We start from the raw sequence: 17,185 nt of genomic DNA on the forward strand, positions 1-17,185 counted from the left end.
CCAAAACCCTGGCAGCCAAATCCGTAGAGTCAAACATGAAAAGAACTTCATCCTTTTCTAGAACATAGGGTTTGGTGAGAGAAGGGATGTTCCAAAAGCTTTTAGCCCATTTCCAAATTTCATCCAAGGTCCCATTGCTGCCCCTTCTCCTACCAATCAATCAGACATGCCTTCAAAATGTCAGTCCGCATTTCGACCTCCTTCCTTGAAATAGATAAAGTCGAGGTCCCTTCCTCAACAGATGTTAGGATCTTCCCGGAATCAGGCCACCATTTACTCTCATCCTCAACACTAGTCGAAGGCTTCGGTGGCTGGTAGACAGGAGTCAAGGCTGGAAGATGAGCAATTGTCTGTTTGCTCTGGTGACACTACCGGCATCGATTCCGCCATCTAAAGTTAAGGTAGTCACAGGTTGAGCAAAGCCAATCCCCAGGCCACCTCTTCGATGTTGCCCATTTAGCTGTCTTCCCCATTCTCATATAAGCAAATTAATAGCTGGAGTTGAAACTGACCTTCCTTTGCCTTGGTAATGGCGATCTTCTTGATGATTGCCAGGATCGAATGTTGCCGGAGACCGATGGGTTAGACACGGCTTGAATTCGGAGGAGATGACTACGGCTTGAAATTTGCAGGGATTGTGGCAATCGGCAAAAGTGGCTGAGGTTAGGGATGATATAGTAGCTGGATTTAATGAAGATCTACCGGAGAAGAAGGGTCTTAATGGCTGGATTTGGAAGGCTTTGTAACTCAACCATGAGGTCGTAGGTTCGATCCCAGCACCTATCAAAAAACAAAATTCTACTAGTTGAGACCCATTTATTAAATTTTGAGCTTCTTCACCGCCATCAACTTTGTTTAAGGACTCTAATCAAGTAAGATTTGAGAAATGTTATTCTTTGGTCTGTGCTTCCATCTACAATAAGGATTGGATGCCCCTTGTCACGGCTTAAAGTCAAACCAATGCTTTTGTCTGTCATCCATCACATCAGGCCTTCAGCTTGCAGCCTCTTTAATTAGATCTAACCATGTAATGTTTGATTTTTGTAAGTTGGAAATGTGATGCTTGCGCGAGCCATGGCCCACCAAAGATTGGCATGTATGGGGTCTATGGTCCACCAAAGGGCCCACATGACCCTTAAGTAACTTTAGGAAGACTTATTTTTTATATAAGTTTAGTTAGTCTTCTCTTATTTAAAATTATTGCAGCTGGACATAAAAGGGTATTGGTGTATGTTAAAGGATGGGGCTTAAGTGAAGGGTAATATATCTTTCATTTAACGTTATGTAAGATTTTATAAGAGGGTAAAATCAAAAAAAGATTTTATAAGAGGGCTCAAAAGCCACAAAATTTTTGTTTTGGACCGATTTTGTTTTGTAAAAAGAGAGATAATTCTCATCGTCGTTGTGTCCACCAAAACGGGACCGTTTTTATTTTGAAGAATGAGAGAGACTTCTCTTGGTTGTCTCTTCCAAAACGTGGATTTGGAATGGAGCTTGGTTGTAAGTTTATTATTGCTTAATCTCTTATTTCCTACGCTCGTTCTGTTCTTTGGGTAGTTTGGGGGATTTTTTCTGGCTATATTCGTCCTTTGCAAATCAGTGTTTGTTTGCATCCGTTCAAACAATCATCTTGGAGTGATTTAGCATGGATTTATGGATGGAATCGTCTATTGCTATTTCTTGGTCTAAATCCTCCTTGACTGGCCCCTGGAGGCTGACAAATGCTATTTCCAACATTAGAGACCTCTGCATGGCCTTGAAACTGACATTTAATCTGATCCCTGGATTGGCAAATGAGAAAGCTGATGAATTAGCTAAATTGGTTGCTGATCAGGGGGACAACTTTGTTATTTTTTATTTTTTTGAAATGATGGCATCTTTTTTATTTTTTATTTCTTTTTTTCTGTTTAGGGACTATTGTCGTTTGTTTTGTTGGCATATGGCCTCCTCATCCCTAGCCTTTTTTTGGTTTAATATTATTCATTTTTTCAAAAAACAATAATTTTGGACTGATTTAGCGTCAAAAATCATATTGACACGATAGCTAACATGTACTAAATACAGATCGAGCAAAGGAGCTTGTTTATCTTTCCCCTTGTAAGATTTCATAACTCAATGATTAATAAATCTTGATCTTCTTTCACAAGAACATGTTATGGGGGAGCTTTCTTACTTAAGCTTATGATTTACTTATAGATATTAGATTTGGGGTTTAATGATTTGATAATGTTAGTATAAGATGTTAAGATTAGGATTTTAGTATCCACAAGAAACTAGGAGTCCCAAGGCATTAGCAGTAGAATCAATAATAATGTTCATGTAGTTGTGATTTTGCATATTGTTATTGATTTTTGTGAGTAATGCATTTAATCATGTTTTTCCCACAAGAATGACTCAAACATAACACACCATGCATGAAACTCAGTTTTGGTTGCATACCCGTGCCCACATGTTTGTTGTTTTTGATAACTATAAGGAATAATTTGTAAGTTATTCCCCCACCCACATATTTCTTGTTTTTGATAAGGAATTAATTACAAGATATTTTGTGAGATCCGTAATTTTTTTTGCTTGAAGCATTCTGCAGGGGCTTCCCAGTGTGGCTGCGTGATGTCCCTGGCATAGAATTCCGCACTAACAATGCGCCTTTCAAGGTACTGTACCATTGACAATGGACATAATCAATATTTCTTTATGGATTTTGGTATTTATTTATGTACACATGGGCATGGATGTCATTTCCTATAGATGTAACTGAAGTGAATAAAAATGGGGAGTTGACTTATAGTACTCAGCTCTCTCACATAAATCTCTTTCCTTCTTTCCTTTCTTCTATTCTTTTTCTATTTTCACCCTTTCAGTACCAAAGCTTTGGTCTGTGATCTGTTCTTTCTTGAAATCCATCAGATCAAGCATCATACTTTCCTTCTAATCATAAAGATTTGTAAATAAAAAGTCTTTATCGAGGAAGAAGGGTTCTTGGTGGTGTCATAAGGCCGTACCAATATGAATGCCATCTCGAAAGTGTTGATTTAGCGCTAATTATATTAATTTTTCTTTTTTCTTTTAACATCAATTGAGAGAAGATTATGAGAACTTTTAAGCTTCCAAAATTTGGAAATTTAAGTCTCGATCGGGACATTTTCTGTCATATTGGATATTATTTGAATGGGGTATAGGACTATGCGGTGCATTATGGTCATTTTTTTCAATAAAACTATTGGATGTGGTCTCATCTCATTTGGATGAGAACTGTTTTTCACCACTTTTACTGTCCAACCTTCCTATTTTTCCTAAAAATTCATGGTTGCCGGTATTTGGTATTCCATACTTCTTCCGTATCTCCTTTTGAATGTTGTGATGTATTCGGAGTCTCCTTTTGAGTGTTGTGATTTATTTGGAGCATATCTATTGTGGCTTTCTGTTCTTAAGTGGACTGAGAAGGATTGTTCTTATGTAGTTTCTCCCTTGAGAAGGATTTCATAAGCCTTTTGAAATTACCTTCTTAGAATGTTGAGGGGTTACTGCTTCGCCTTGGTTAAGATTGAATGTCTTTGGTGGTTCAATTTAAAGTTTTGAATGTCTTTTTCACTTTTACCAGGAGGAGATGCAGAGGTTCGTAGAGAAGATTGTAGGTTTGATGCGACAGGAAATGCTCTTTTCCTGGCAAGGTGGGCCCATCATATTATTGCAGGTTGTAATGGAACGACTTAATTTTGTTATTCATCATTATTTTTCTAATTTTGGTTTATTTTTCTTTCCTTTATATGGCCCAAGTCCACACGGAAATGTGTTTTTTAATTAAAGTAATATGCTAGATTAGTAGGCCTTCGCCATCAAATTTAGCTTTTGTCACTTTTTAAGTTTCCATCAATATATTTTGGCTAGTAATCCAATGGTATGCTCAATTTTGTAGCCATTAAATTCTACGTGATTCATATTCTTTATACACAGTTCTGACTAGAAAAACATTTACATAATTTGAATCAAATTCTACAGATTGAAAATGAATATGGAAATATTGAAAGCAAATATGGACAGAAGGGGAAGGAGTACATTACATGGGCTGCAAGAATGGCACTTGGGCTTGGAGCTGGTGTTCCCTGGGTCATGTGCAGGCAAACTGATGCTCCGGAAAATATTGTAGTAACTTCAGCTTAATTTTTTTTTTTCTTTTGTATGTTCCATTGTCTATCTCAGTAGTCCTATTTTGATTAATCTGGAGAAATGTTGACTCTTGACCATGGTTTTAAATTTCGGCCGAAATCTGAAATTCCGGTCCAAATTTTCAGATTTTGGTTGGGACGGAAACCAAAATTTCGCGAAATCCGAAATTTTCGGATTTCCCAAATTTCTTCCAAAATTTCGAGAAATGGATTTTTTTAAAAATATATATATTTTATTATTCCTGAATTTCTGTAATTTCGGCCGAAATTTCGGAAATAATAAAATATGACCTTTTTATGACCGGATTTTGGGCGAAATTTCTGGATTTCTGCCGAAATTGGCCGAAACCTAAACCGAAGTTTAAATCCATGCTCTTGACATCAGTAAATGGTAACCTGAATTGGCTGTCAGGTTTCTTAATGACTATCTCATAGCATTTATAATTTTCAAATAGCTTTGCATGCTAAGATACCATTTTGTGGATGTGAAGTGTCTTTTTTTCTCACTTTTCTATTTTCCTTCACAGTTAGATTCCTGCAATGCATTTTATTGTGATGGTTTCAAGCCGAATTCTTACAAGAAACCAGCACTTTGGACTGAGGATTGGAATGGATGGTATGCTGATGCATTCTGCTTATTGTGTCGTCTACTCTAGTCTTTACTTTGCTTCTGAACTTCTTTTTAGGGCCTCTGCCCAGATGACTTGTCACACATTTTGTGGGCATATAATTTTTAACTGTCTGACCTAATTACTGGAGGCACTTTGTGTGGTTCAGGAAACTTTCTCTGAGGATGAGTTTGCAAAAGCTGTCTTGAGAGATGTGTTCCTTTGAGGGTTGGGACTGGAATGAATCTCTTGTTCCTCATAAATTTATTTGTCATATCTCGTAAATTCTACATAGCAGGAAACGATAGGTTTACTAAGCTCATTTATTTGTTGTTGAGACATAATTTAGACACAAGAACATAATTTCTTCAAAGCAATCATTTATATTTTGATGACGCTGACTAAACTGTCAGAATAGTTTTGACCAGACTTATTAGACTGAAATTCCGCCTAATTGGCTATCAAACATCATTACTTATGATTGACTGCCTTGTTACATTCATACCAACCAGCTAAATTTATCCATATTAGTCACGTGGACGTTTGCCTGTATGATCTGGTAGATATTTTAGTGCTCATACCAGATCCATCATCATCAATGTACTTTATGACATTAAAACACTGTTATGTTAGAACAAGTGGTTCTTTAAAATATATCATTTGCTAAGTCTATAGGTTTTACGCAATTTTAGTGGAAGGAAAATTCCCAATGCCATCAAACAAGCTGGTAAAACCTTTCTTGTTGAGGTATAGAAGATCACCGTCATATCTTAACTCATGTTAAAAAGAAGGACCTTAAGACAAAAAGGAAAACAACTAAAATTAACATGAAATAAGATTTTTTGTGGAGGTTGAATCTGCAACCCCACTACTTGAAGCGTTTTTATAGTCCCACTTACGAATATTTGCATACTGTATCATTTGAGCCACCCATGATTGGCCACATCTAATTAACAAAAAATTAACATGAAATAAATACTCTTCTTAATAAGAATTATGCTGTAACTTAGTAAACTCATAACCGTTTTCAATATATTTACTATGGAAAATTCGGATGTAGTGACTTCTGCAACGAGGCAGAAATAAATTTATAAAAAATAAAGAGGTTTCAGGCAAAACATGAAATAAAGAGGGACTCCCATGGATAGCAACTACACTGATGGAATATGGACGAAATAATAAATTTCAATTAACTCTAGAGGTGGCTAGCTCCCCCATCATTTCTCATTTTGATTCACTTGTGATATTGAATGAAACACTTGTGATCAGTTCTGTCATCTGTTTTCTTCTTCTGTCCTGTTTGGAGATTATCTGCTTTTAGATAGCCAATGAGGTTTATCAGCATTAACTTCACCTTATTATGTCAATTTTCATGAAGGTATACAACTTGGGGTGGAACGGTGCCTCACAGGCCTGTTGAAGACAATGCATTTGCTATAGCACGCTTTTTCCAACGTGGAGGGTGCTTTCAGAATTATTATATGGTACAATTGTGTGCACGAGTTCGTTAGTTTTGAATAGAGAAGAATTTTGCAATAGAAATCGCTTTAACTTCTCAACCAAAGTTCTATAACTTAATGCTTCGTTTGGTTGCACAAAAACTCGGCAGCTGTCGGAATTTGGTTTGGATTTGGCATGCCTTTCCATGTTTGGTTTCCAAAATAGCATTGAACTCCCTTGGATGTCTCCCATGTAATAATTACTTATGTGATGATGTGGATTCCTTGTCTCCTCTTAAAGCAAATCCTTCCAAAACTAAAGAATTTTGGTTGAATTTTCTAGGTAATGATGCTCTCTATTCCCTTTCTCTTTCCTCTATCCCTATATTGGTAATGACACCCCTACTTATTCTCCTACTTTCCAAGGATATGCCGCACAACCAAACACTGCTTCACTATTCTCCGCGGTAATTCTAGACAAATCAAAATGCTTGTCTCCTCCCGTTTGAATTCTTTTGACTTCATATTCCACTACTTTCCGAGCCACCCCAAGCAACCAAATGGAGCATAAATGCTTACATTAGTGGCGTTTCGGTCGGCAAAACCAAAACATTACTGAAATCTATGCATGCTTACTGAAGGATCTCGTTTCGGTGGGGACGGAGATGGAAGCATCTCGGCCGTTTTGTGTCAGCTTTGGCCGACATTTAGAACCATCCTCCCACAAGCATGAAGATCAATGACCTCTTTGAATTTAGTGATGTCCATTTATAAAAGATTCCCATTCCAACATTTGGGTAAGCAAAGCTGGCTGGACTTGGTGTAATGGTGTATCTTTGTGTCATTTTGGTAGAAAGTATCCTACCAAAAGGGTGACAAAGAAAACATCCTTGAGCAACCGATGCTGATAGGTTTTAACACCTCCTATATCTACCATCAAGTCATGATTTTGTTACAGTTTACAAAATTTGCTGTTCAGTCGCTTCATTCATCTAATTATGTTTGGCTGCACAAACTCTTTCCTTTTGATGCTCTTTATCATGTTTCTGTTTATGACCATCTCAATCTAGATCCATGTTTAAGAGCTGATTCTTGCTAAATGCCACATAGGGGCAAAATTTGTTTTAATTTTGCATCTGTTTAGAAACTAATGGTCAGCCATACTCATTGAAGTTCTTACCCTTCATGTGGCCCTCTTAAGTCTTAACATTTAATGCTTTGCACTTCCTATAAACACATAAGGGTCATTCACTCTTTGCCTGATAAACAATTACAGTTCTTTGGGGGAACAAACTTTGGACGGACATCTGGAGGGCCATTTGATATAACTAGTTATGATTACGATGCTCCAATTGATGAATATGGTGAGCGAAAGTATTCTTGTTTCCATTTAACAAATTTGATTTAGCAGTTGCTGCCTGATGTTTTGTCTAGGGCATCACTAACTTTCCTGTTAATTATCTGGTCATTTGGATCTTGGTTAACCCTTAGATACTTATTTGTGCATTTTGTTAACTAATGGCATCTGTCCTTACCTGTAGGCCTTCTGAACCAACCTAAATGGGGTCATTTGAAGGATCTACATGCAGCTATAAAGCTCTGTGAACCAGCTCTAATTGCTGTTGATGATGCACCCCAATATATATGGTTGGGACCAAAACAGGAGGTTGACAACAAGCTATATATAGTCATTAGTTTATGATCCTTAACACATCGAATTGAATCTATTTTTTATTTTAGTTCAGTTTACTTTCTCATACTAGGACAATTTTCACCTGTGTTTCTTTCTATTAGCTCTGCATGGTAAAGTAGCTCAAGTTTATTATGTGCTTGTTTCCATATTGATGAGTTTCATCCTCTGACTTGCCCCATGGGGCAAAGGTTTTACAAAGGGATGAAATCCATATTGATGAGTTTCATCCTCTGAATTGCCCCATGGAGTAAAAGTTTGACAAAGGGAAGAAATCCATATGGAACAGTATTTCTCATCTACCAAAAATAAAACACAGTATTTCTTGAACTATGCCTGTAAGTGTGATTTCTGTGGGTATAAAAATTTTCACAGGCCCGTGTGCATGGTAAGGTAATGTTTACGTAAGGTTTCAAGCAAATGGTGACGAATTTTGAGTTCTTTTGTTCAGGCATATGTTTAAAACTGTTAACTAACCAACTTCTCCAATAGCTTAAGCTGTTGGAGAAAGGTGTTATTTATTTTTGGAGAAGTTGGTTAGTTAACATGGTATCAGAGCCAAAGGTCTCGAGTTCAAACCTCCCCGGATAGCAAAAATCCACATGTGAAGGTCGGCCCAAAGTGGGACCACATGTGCCATGTGTTTGCCAAGTGGGCCACATGTGCGGGGGAGTGTTAAAGTATAGAAAATAAATAACGCCTTTCTCCAACAGCTTAAGCTATTGGAGAAGTTGGTTAGTTAACAAAAACATAATGAAAACTGTCCTTTATCATGCACACACAGACAAACACAGTGCTCTGTAATAAATATTGATAAATTCCATGTCAACTGTTCCTCTTCTAAAGAAAAAGGGAAAAGTTAAGTGAATTGTTTTTTGAAGTATTATATTCTCAATGCATTCTTTCCAGTCTGTTTTCGTATCAGTTACTAGAAAAAATCTACAATTCGTTGCTGAAAAGAATTTGGCTACTTATGTGCATATAAATAACTCATTGTTAAGAACAGTATGAAACTTCTAAATGATTTTGTGTCCCTGTTGGCTTGAAATTTTTATATCTTTGTGTCATTGTTGGAGTTTATTACTTTACTTTTATTTTCCGTAGTTGACACCTGTTAGCATGGTCTTTTCAGGCACACGTTTATCATATCTCTGGTCATGCTGCAGAACTAAATTCAAGCCTAGCAGGAAATGAGATCGGTTGCTCAGCATTTCTTGCTAATATTGACGAACATAATTCGGCTAGTGTGAAATTCTTCAATCGAGTTTATATTTTACCTCCGTGGTCAGTTAGTATATTACCGGATTGTAAGAATGTGGCTTTCAACACTGCCAAGGTAATGGACTTGACTTCTTTATTTAAATTCTCCCCATTATTCCATTTTGAATCTTTCTTGATGTGAGCAGGGTTGGTGTTCATCTTTGATTTAGGTCTCAGTTGAGAAGTGCTCAAAGAATATAACAGCCATTGGGACAAATTCTTGGTGTTGTTCCAAGGATTACTACATTTATACCTTTTGGGGAATTGGATTGACTAATGACAGCATTCCACTAATTTATTTTTTGAATCAAACATTCCACTAATTTATCATCTAACTTATCTTTACTAGGATCTAGATCATGAACAAAGTAGACACTACCAAATATAAGTAAAGTAATATATTACTCTGCGGAATTCAATTCTATCACCTGAATAGGAATTTTATAGTAAGATCACAGTACACCTATGCTAGTTGGAAATGTATATTGGGTTTTTATTAGCGACAAGCAAGTAGGATTAGAATTCTACTCTTACTCCTTTAGAATTTTGTGGGAATGGATTTGCCTATAAATTGTAAGTCATATTACCCTTTGTGATGGATTATTATGAATAAAACTTGATGTTTTCATTGTTGCTTGGGTGTGATGCTCTTGCTTGAAGTATAATGCTTCAAAACTCCTTGGTGTGATCATGGTTTTAAATTTCGACCAAATTTCGGTTGGGACCGAAACCGAAATTTTACGATCCGAAATTTCGTTAAATTGATTTTTTTTTTTCAAAAACATATAATTTTTCCGGAATTGGATGAAATTCCCAATTTACCGGCTTTCGAGTCACGGAAACAGCCTTGGTGCAACGGTAAGGTTGCTCCATTGTGACCTGGTGGTCATGAGTTCGAGTCACGGAAACAGCCTCTCTGCATAGCAGGGGTAAGGCTGCGTACATCTAGCCCTCCCCAGACCCCGCAATGGCGGGACCTCGTGCACTGGGCTGCCCTTTCTTTTACTGGATTTCGGCCGAAATTTTGAGATTTCGGTGGAAATTTCGGCTTCGGCCAAGGCCGAAATCAGGACAGAAACTGAAATTAAAATCCATGGGTGTGATTGCCTAGGAGCAGCTTATAGTGATTGTAGGTCAGCTATCCTTATTTCTCCTTTTCCTTTCTCTATTTCCTCTTCTCTCTTTCATCTGTCTTTTTTTCTATTCTCCCATTAACCTTTAATCCATTGGCCATTGATTTCCACTTTCATTTAAATCCATTGACCACCTTATTCCTTTCACCCATTCCTAGATACTATCCTCCTTCGCCATAACAGATTTAACCCTAAGATCTCGACCCTACGACTGACAACTGTTCAAGAATCGATACCTTTTCCTAATCTGCACAAAATATACACCAATTCAAAGTTCTCACTGAGTTTAAATCGTCAGTCATTAATGACCTGTAAAACAACTTTTCTGAACCTATTACAGTTTCCGACAATTTTAGAATCCATTCAAGGAGCGCCGCGAGCAGAGCGAGAGAATGAAGTGGGCTGTGGTGATGTCGGAATTTGCACCTATTTGTATCTATTTAGTTATAAGTCCGCTAGTTTCTTTGATCCCACTCGGTTTTCCTTTTCCATTTGCTTCTAATAGTTCGACCTTTACCTTCTATTATTCCCAAAAAAAAAAAAAGAATCAAATTAACCTTCTACAAAACTGCTACAACCCCCATACAATCTTTACCACTCAGATCATTACCAACCCTGTCACAGACTTAAAACCCTCCATAAACCCTTTCTTCACTTAAACCTAATCAAATCTAATCGTGCCTTTTTAATTTTATTCGATGAAATATATATGAGGAAGGTTAGTGGACTGATTAACTCCTCTCCTCTCCTCTCCTCTCTCTCTCTCTCTCTCTAGGGATTTTGGTTGTATTGTGATAATCATGTAAACGAAGTCGAGCTCTGTGTTTTTTTCTCTTTTCCTCTGTTAGCTAAGCAGGATTGAACCTGGCACTTATAGGTCAAGGCACAAAACCTCATCCAATTAACCTCTAAGCTTAAGTCCTAGAAGAAGATTGCATATGTACCAAAAATAAAAAGAAGAGGTCTTGGAAAAAGTTGATTTCTCAATTATTAAAACATGCGTATATATAATTACAGAAAACTTAGCATTTAAGGCACATGCATTGAAATTACCAGTGACTAAAATACCCCTAGACACCAACTAATATATCCAGAAAGACAATGATGCTCATTACTGACAATATCTTTAGGGAGATGATATTTTCACTCCCCCCTGCAGGCCTGAAGTACGCGTGCACCCCCCTTATAAAGTGATTTGACGTGAACAGTGGGCAACTTCAACGCTTTTTGACGTCAAATCACGTTATAAGGGGGCGCGTGTGTAATGCAGGGGGGGTGAAAATATCATCGCCATATCTTTAACCAATCATATTTTTTCACTTAATTAATATGTGTCACTATTACTGATGATCTGTTTTCACTAATCATTTGCATATGCTTCTTGACTGTCTAATATAGGCATAATTGCTCTGTTTATGATTTCATTCTTCCTTCGCATGTTCATAGCAGGTTGGGGCCCAGATTTCCATCAAAACAGTAGGATATGGTTCACAGTTTTCAAATGTTACTGAAGCTGGAAATTTAGTACTCCATGAAAGTTCTTATATCTCAAAAACCTGGATGACTTTCAAAGAGCCAATTGGTGCATGGGGTGATAACAACTTCACTGCACAAGGCATACTAGAGCATTTAAATGTGACTAAGGACACTTCAGATTATCTATGGTATATTATCAGGTATGAAATTGCCTGAAACGGTTGATATTCTTGACATCATATGCAAATTTAGCGTCCAGAAAACTGCATTCATATATCCTTGCTCAATAGGTTGACGATTATGAAGTAGTCTTGGACTCCATTTCCCAAATGTTTAATGATCAACAAGAAGTCTCTTTCAACCCAAACTTTCTTGAAACCTTGATCACCCAGAAATCTTAAACTATTCAATATTTATGACCTTTCAAAGCCATTGGTACTAGCATGATTTTGGTCTTTTATGATTTAAGATTTTGGATTTTGCATTTTTATAGTTCAAAATGCCAATTATATGATCTTTGTTCCTATTATGTAATATTTTGCCTACAGGGCATTAAAAAAAACTTTGTTGCTTATCTAGTTTCCTTTGAGCATTTACTGACGTATATTTAACATCAATTGGAATGTAGAATACATGTTTCTGATGAGGACGTTTCATTTTGGGAGGCAAATGAAGCTTCTCCCAAACTTATAATTGACCGTATACGTGATGTGGCTCGAATTTTTGTGAATGGCCAGCTTGCAGGTATTGGGTTAACTTCTTTATGGGACTCATTTGCAATGTTATATAAAACCAAACAAATGTAGTACTCAATGTCATATAATCTAAAATTCCACTATATACTCTGGAAATGAACGTGTCTATACATTCGCCCACCCAGATACATGATATAACATGATGTATACATTAATACATGATATTACATTATATACTGTGAAACTACCAATTACTCCAAAAGCTTAAGCCGTTGGAGATGGCGTTATTTAATCTGATATACTTCAACACTCCCCCTCTCATGTGGCCCCTCTTTTTTAGGGTTGGCCTGCATGTGGCACATGCAGCCCCTCTGGGTTGGCCATTACATGTGGATTTTTAATATTAAGGAGTTTTGTACCCAGGACCTTTGCTCTGATAACATGTGAAACTACCAATTACTCACAAAAGCTTAAGCAGTTGGAGATGGCGTTATTTAATCTGATATACTTTAACATACATACATGCATACATATGTAACTTAATTTGCATATTATTCATCTGCTATCTAAGCTACTTATGTCAATGCTTATGTGTCCTGTGAAAGTGAAGGCAGTGCAGTTGGTCATTGGGTTCGGGTTGAGCAGCCAGTTCAGTTGGTGCGAGGATACAATGAATTAGCTATATTATCTGAGACTGTTGGGTTGCAGGTGGTGTTTATTCAAATCCTTGATTCTTCAGTTCTGTCTTATGCTGTTATTTTACGGATGGGTTCTATTTTCAATTCGTAAAACCTTCTAACGGATGTGTCTTCATAATTCTTCAAATCTATGACTAAAGTAGATTCAACATAGTAGACACTAGACAGTCATTTGAATTTGTTGTTCCCGCATCCTTGTGTGTATGCTATCCAAGTTCATCACTCCACTATATATTTAAGATATTATTATAGTGTCTTTAGAAAATGTTAGTTGAAAGATTTCAATATTTATGTATACAGGTTCACTTGGTCGACATAAGACAATTTAATCCCTAAGTCCTCAGCCCTCAGTCCTCACTAAGACATGCCTACACTTCTCATATAAATAAAGAAATGTTAAAATGTGAAATCAATGTGCAGAAGATGTAGAATAAAGCTCATAAGCATACACATGCCAATTCTGAGAAGAAAAAAAACTTGGCATTTTTATAATGGAATTAGGTACCATCTCACTGCATGTGAAAAGGAGCATTTTCATTTAGTGAAGGTACTGGTTCATTATTCCTATTTAATGTGTATTTCAACTTCAATATCTGAATGACTAGAAACAAATTGATTTCATTTGCAGAAAAAATCAGTGCATGTCTTACAAAATAAACACACTCAGGTCACCAATTTAACATAGTCATTAGGTAGGGAGGCTCCAGTATGAATCAGATTAGCAATGATAACTCGTAGGCACGTGTAAGTCTTTTCATCATGAAGCTACTTTGGTCAAATATATTAGCAACTGATAAATCTGAAATATATACTGCAACAAAGACCACTGACGGGGTAATATGTAACAGTCATCTTGTATTATTTGACATTTTGATAACTGTGAAAGAAGACATGACATGTAATGGTTCAACAACCGTAGATTCTCAAAACCCTTTGCTCTTGAGATTAAGCCCTCAAATAACTCTGAAACTTATGTTCGCATGGTGCAAAAAAGCACTGTCTTACACTTCCAAATACTGGTGAAATTAAAACTTCAATGATGTTCTATATAATTGCATTTTATCTTTGAACGAAAATGAAAAAAAGTATTGAAGAAAACCAAACTACAAGCAATGACTGAGTCACAAGAACACGGGTATTGAGGATTAATGACAGCTTGGATAGCTTTCCACTGATTTGGCTGATTACATTGCTGAACTATGTTGCATGAGTACGGGTACTGAGTGTCGGATTCGGCTAACATTTCGGTTTGCATGGAAACGGAAACATGTTGGCTACTTTTGGATTCGACACACATGTCAGCCACTTTGCATGGACTTTGGAAGGAAATATTAGAGTTTCCATTCCAAGGGTTCAAAATGTGACTGGAGTCAGGAGTGGCTCATTTGCCTTGCTTATCAAATATAGTATGTTTTTTGGTAGGTAAGCTGGGATTGAACCTCTGACCTCAGAGATGAAGAACAAAGCCTTAACCAATTGAGTTGATACATTATATTTAATAACTTATGGTTTTAACACATTATTTTTAATGTGATACAACTTTATTTTATACTTATCCCTGCCATTTCAAAATACACGGGTCAAATAGCATCCGCAGTTCCTCATAATGTGGTTTGGCTTCATGGATTTGGAATTCACTATAAAGGATTTGGAACATGATTTCAATTTGGATGACAAAAATTGCAAAAAGAAGTTTCGTTTAATCTATGACTGCCTTCCGTTAAAGAATTTTCACATAGTTTCTCCTTTCGTTTTCTCTCTTACTGTTAAATTCATTCTATTTGTGTCACCCTGCCCAAATAGTTTTGTTGTGTAATGCACATTTTTCATGGCTTCTTATGCATCCAACTTAGTAACTCAAGTTAAGATGGCTCATTGATAGATTTTTGCCTTTTTAAACATGATTTTTTGGTACTCACACTTCATGTACGGGCATGCTAACTCATAATTTGTGTTATATCGTCTCATTTCCACATGCAGAACTACGGTGCCTTCCTTGAGAAAGATGGAGCAGGATTTAAAGGCCAAATTAAACTGGTTGGCTTTAAAAACGGGGAAAATGATATTTCCAAGTCACTTTGGTTGTATCAGGTGCATTTTCATCTAGATGACTTAAAATTTCTATTATAAACTTTACACCCGACTTTTAATCCTTTTATTTGGAAAACTGACTTGCTTTGTCTAGGAGCCTTTGACAATGTAAAATGCAAACACTGGTGTAGCCATTATTTTTATTTTTATTTAAATGGAAATTTTTTATTAAAAGGCGTGGTGTAGCCATTAAATTAGGACAGTACAAATTAGTGCTTTACATTGTATGGCTAGTGCAGTGTCTCTATCTCTATCTCATTGTTCAATATTTCGGAATTGGTTGTCTTTTATCATGATTTTCTCTTCTTAGCACTATTTGTATGACTTATCTGAATATATAAGCAACAATAAGTGGTGGGATTCCATTAAATTATTGGGTTTATAGTTTAGAAGTGAAAGTCATTGTTTAGGTGCTTCTTGTCCCTTTTTTCATTGCAGGTTGGGCTGAAGGGTGAGTTCATGAAAATATTTTCTCTAGAAGAACATGAAAGTGCAGATTGGAGTGGTTTGCCATATGATTCTATACCTTCTACTTTTACTTGGTGCAAGGTAAATCTAATATGTTCTTTCAGATGACTTCTACCATCAAAATTCAATTTCAAACACCCTTATGTGAATCCACTTGTAACACCCTTAGGTTTCAGTGTCCAAATGTCGGGAATTAAGCAGAGTTTGTCTTGCTTACTTTTATAGTCTAGACTAGATGAATTCTTCTGTACTTAGTAACTTGTTTCTTTATGTCACAACACCAGTATTAACCCATTCTTTGTTTTAGCAACCAGTGGACTCCTAATTAGTCCTGTACGTATATACAATTTTTTCCACTAAATTTCTGTATTCTTTCACTAAATCATGTACCCTTTACCCCCTTTGAAGTATCCATTTTTTGCAGCGACTTTTCTACACCATACAAGCTGACTAACATCCATGTTCATGCATTACCATTTGTATCAGAAATGACAACTTGGTTAAAAGAGAATGTTTCTTCATCTCAACAGTATATTTATAAAGTCTCTTTCTAGGATCATGTAATGCCGACCCCTCCAAGGGTCGGAGGTGTGTGTTACCTTGATTAAATCCTGGCCGTAGATCTCCTGATCGATGGAGTTGTATTTAATTTTTGTCTTTGGTAGAGATCCGGGTTGCAGAATCCCTCCAAAAATCTGGGTCATTACAAAATACAAATCATCTAGGGAACAGGGGGTAAACAGTATATCTTAAGCAGCTAGCTTTTACAATGACATTCATAACTTTCTGTACCTCCAAAACAATGGACACACTGTATTTCCATAGTTATAAATAATATGAGCATTCTTTTTTTAGCTAGAATTTAAATTTTCACGTGACTGTTTATGCTCTTCATTTCCGCGATGTAAGTTGTTATTTTCCGGCAGACATTTTTTGATGGCCCGGAAGGTAAAGGTCCTGTTTCACTTGATCTGGGAAGCATGGGAAAGGGCCAGGCTTGGATCAATGGCCACAGCATAGGAAGATATTGGTCTCTGGTTGCCCCAAAAGATGGTTGTCAGAGAACTTGTGATTATCGTGGCGCGTATAATGAGAACAAATGTACAACAAACTGTGGGAAACCTACACAAAGCTGGTATGTTTTATTTTCTGCTTGGAATTAAAGTTTTAATATATGTTTACAGTGTCCATTACTCCATCTTCATGCAATAGGTTGTCCAAGTTTGATGTGCATTTGTATACTTTGTTTCCTATCGAAGACCTCAAACCAGGAAGCAAGGAGCCAGAACATTAAGGGGCTATTTTTAATTGGAAAGTATTTTCCATGGAAATTGAATTTCACAGCATTTGGTTAACTCATTTGGTAAAATAGGCCTTTTAATCCAATTACAATGGCAGCCCCTAATTAGATAATTAAGTTGAGGAATAGATGGAAACTCACATAAGAATAAAACAAAGAGA

General features: G+C 36.6%; 1 protein-coding gene across 3 annotated transcripts in view; it reads left to right on the plus strand.

Annotated features, from left to right (window-relative positions):
* Positions 1–17,185, plus strand: part of BGAL9 (beta galactosidase 9) — an 81,132-nt gene that overhangs the window by 62,598 nt on the left and 1,349 nt on the right. For 2 of the 3 annotated variants that reach the window (XM_077372109.1, XM_077372107.1), the window contains 14 exons: positions 2,588–2,654; positions 3,602–3,694; positions 4,000–4,143; positions 4,694–4,782; positions 6,153–6,258; positions 7,490–7,577; positions 7,755–7,879; positions 9,036–9,239; positions 11,746–11,972; positions 12,401–12,516; positions 13,078–13,175; positions 15,146–15,256; positions 15,695–15,805; positions 16,651–16,859. In XM_077372109.1, the coding sequence (XP_077228224.1) occupies positions 2,588–2,654; positions 3,602–3,694; positions 4,000–4,143; positions 4,694–4,782; positions 6,153–6,258; positions 7,490–7,577; positions 7,755–7,879; positions 9,036–9,239; positions 11,746–11,972; positions 12,401–12,516; positions 13,078–13,175; positions 15,146–15,256; positions 15,695–15,805; positions 16,651–16,859 (1,788 nt within the window). Of the gene's footprint in view, positions 1–2,577; positions 2,655–3,601; positions 3,695–3,999; positions 4,144–4,693; positions 4,783–6,152; positions 6,259–7,489; positions 7,578–7,754; positions 7,880–9,035; positions 9,240–11,745; positions 11,973–12,400; positions 12,517–13,077; positions 13,176–15,145; positions 15,257–15,694; positions 15,806–16,650; positions 16,860–17,185 lie in introns of all 3 variants that reach the window. The other variant, XM_077372110.1, reaches the window with a different exon arrangement.

This window comes from Tasmannia lanceolata, unplaced genomic scaffold, assembly GCF_043159265.1.
Source record: "Tasmannia lanceolata isolate RefF3 unplaced genomic scaffold, GAP_Taslan_0.1 ptg000037l, whole genome shotgun sequence".
NCBI classification, from domain to species: domain Eukaryota; kingdom Viridiplantae; phylum Streptophyta; class Magnoliopsida; order Canellales; family Winteraceae; genus Tasmannia; species Tasmannia lanceolata.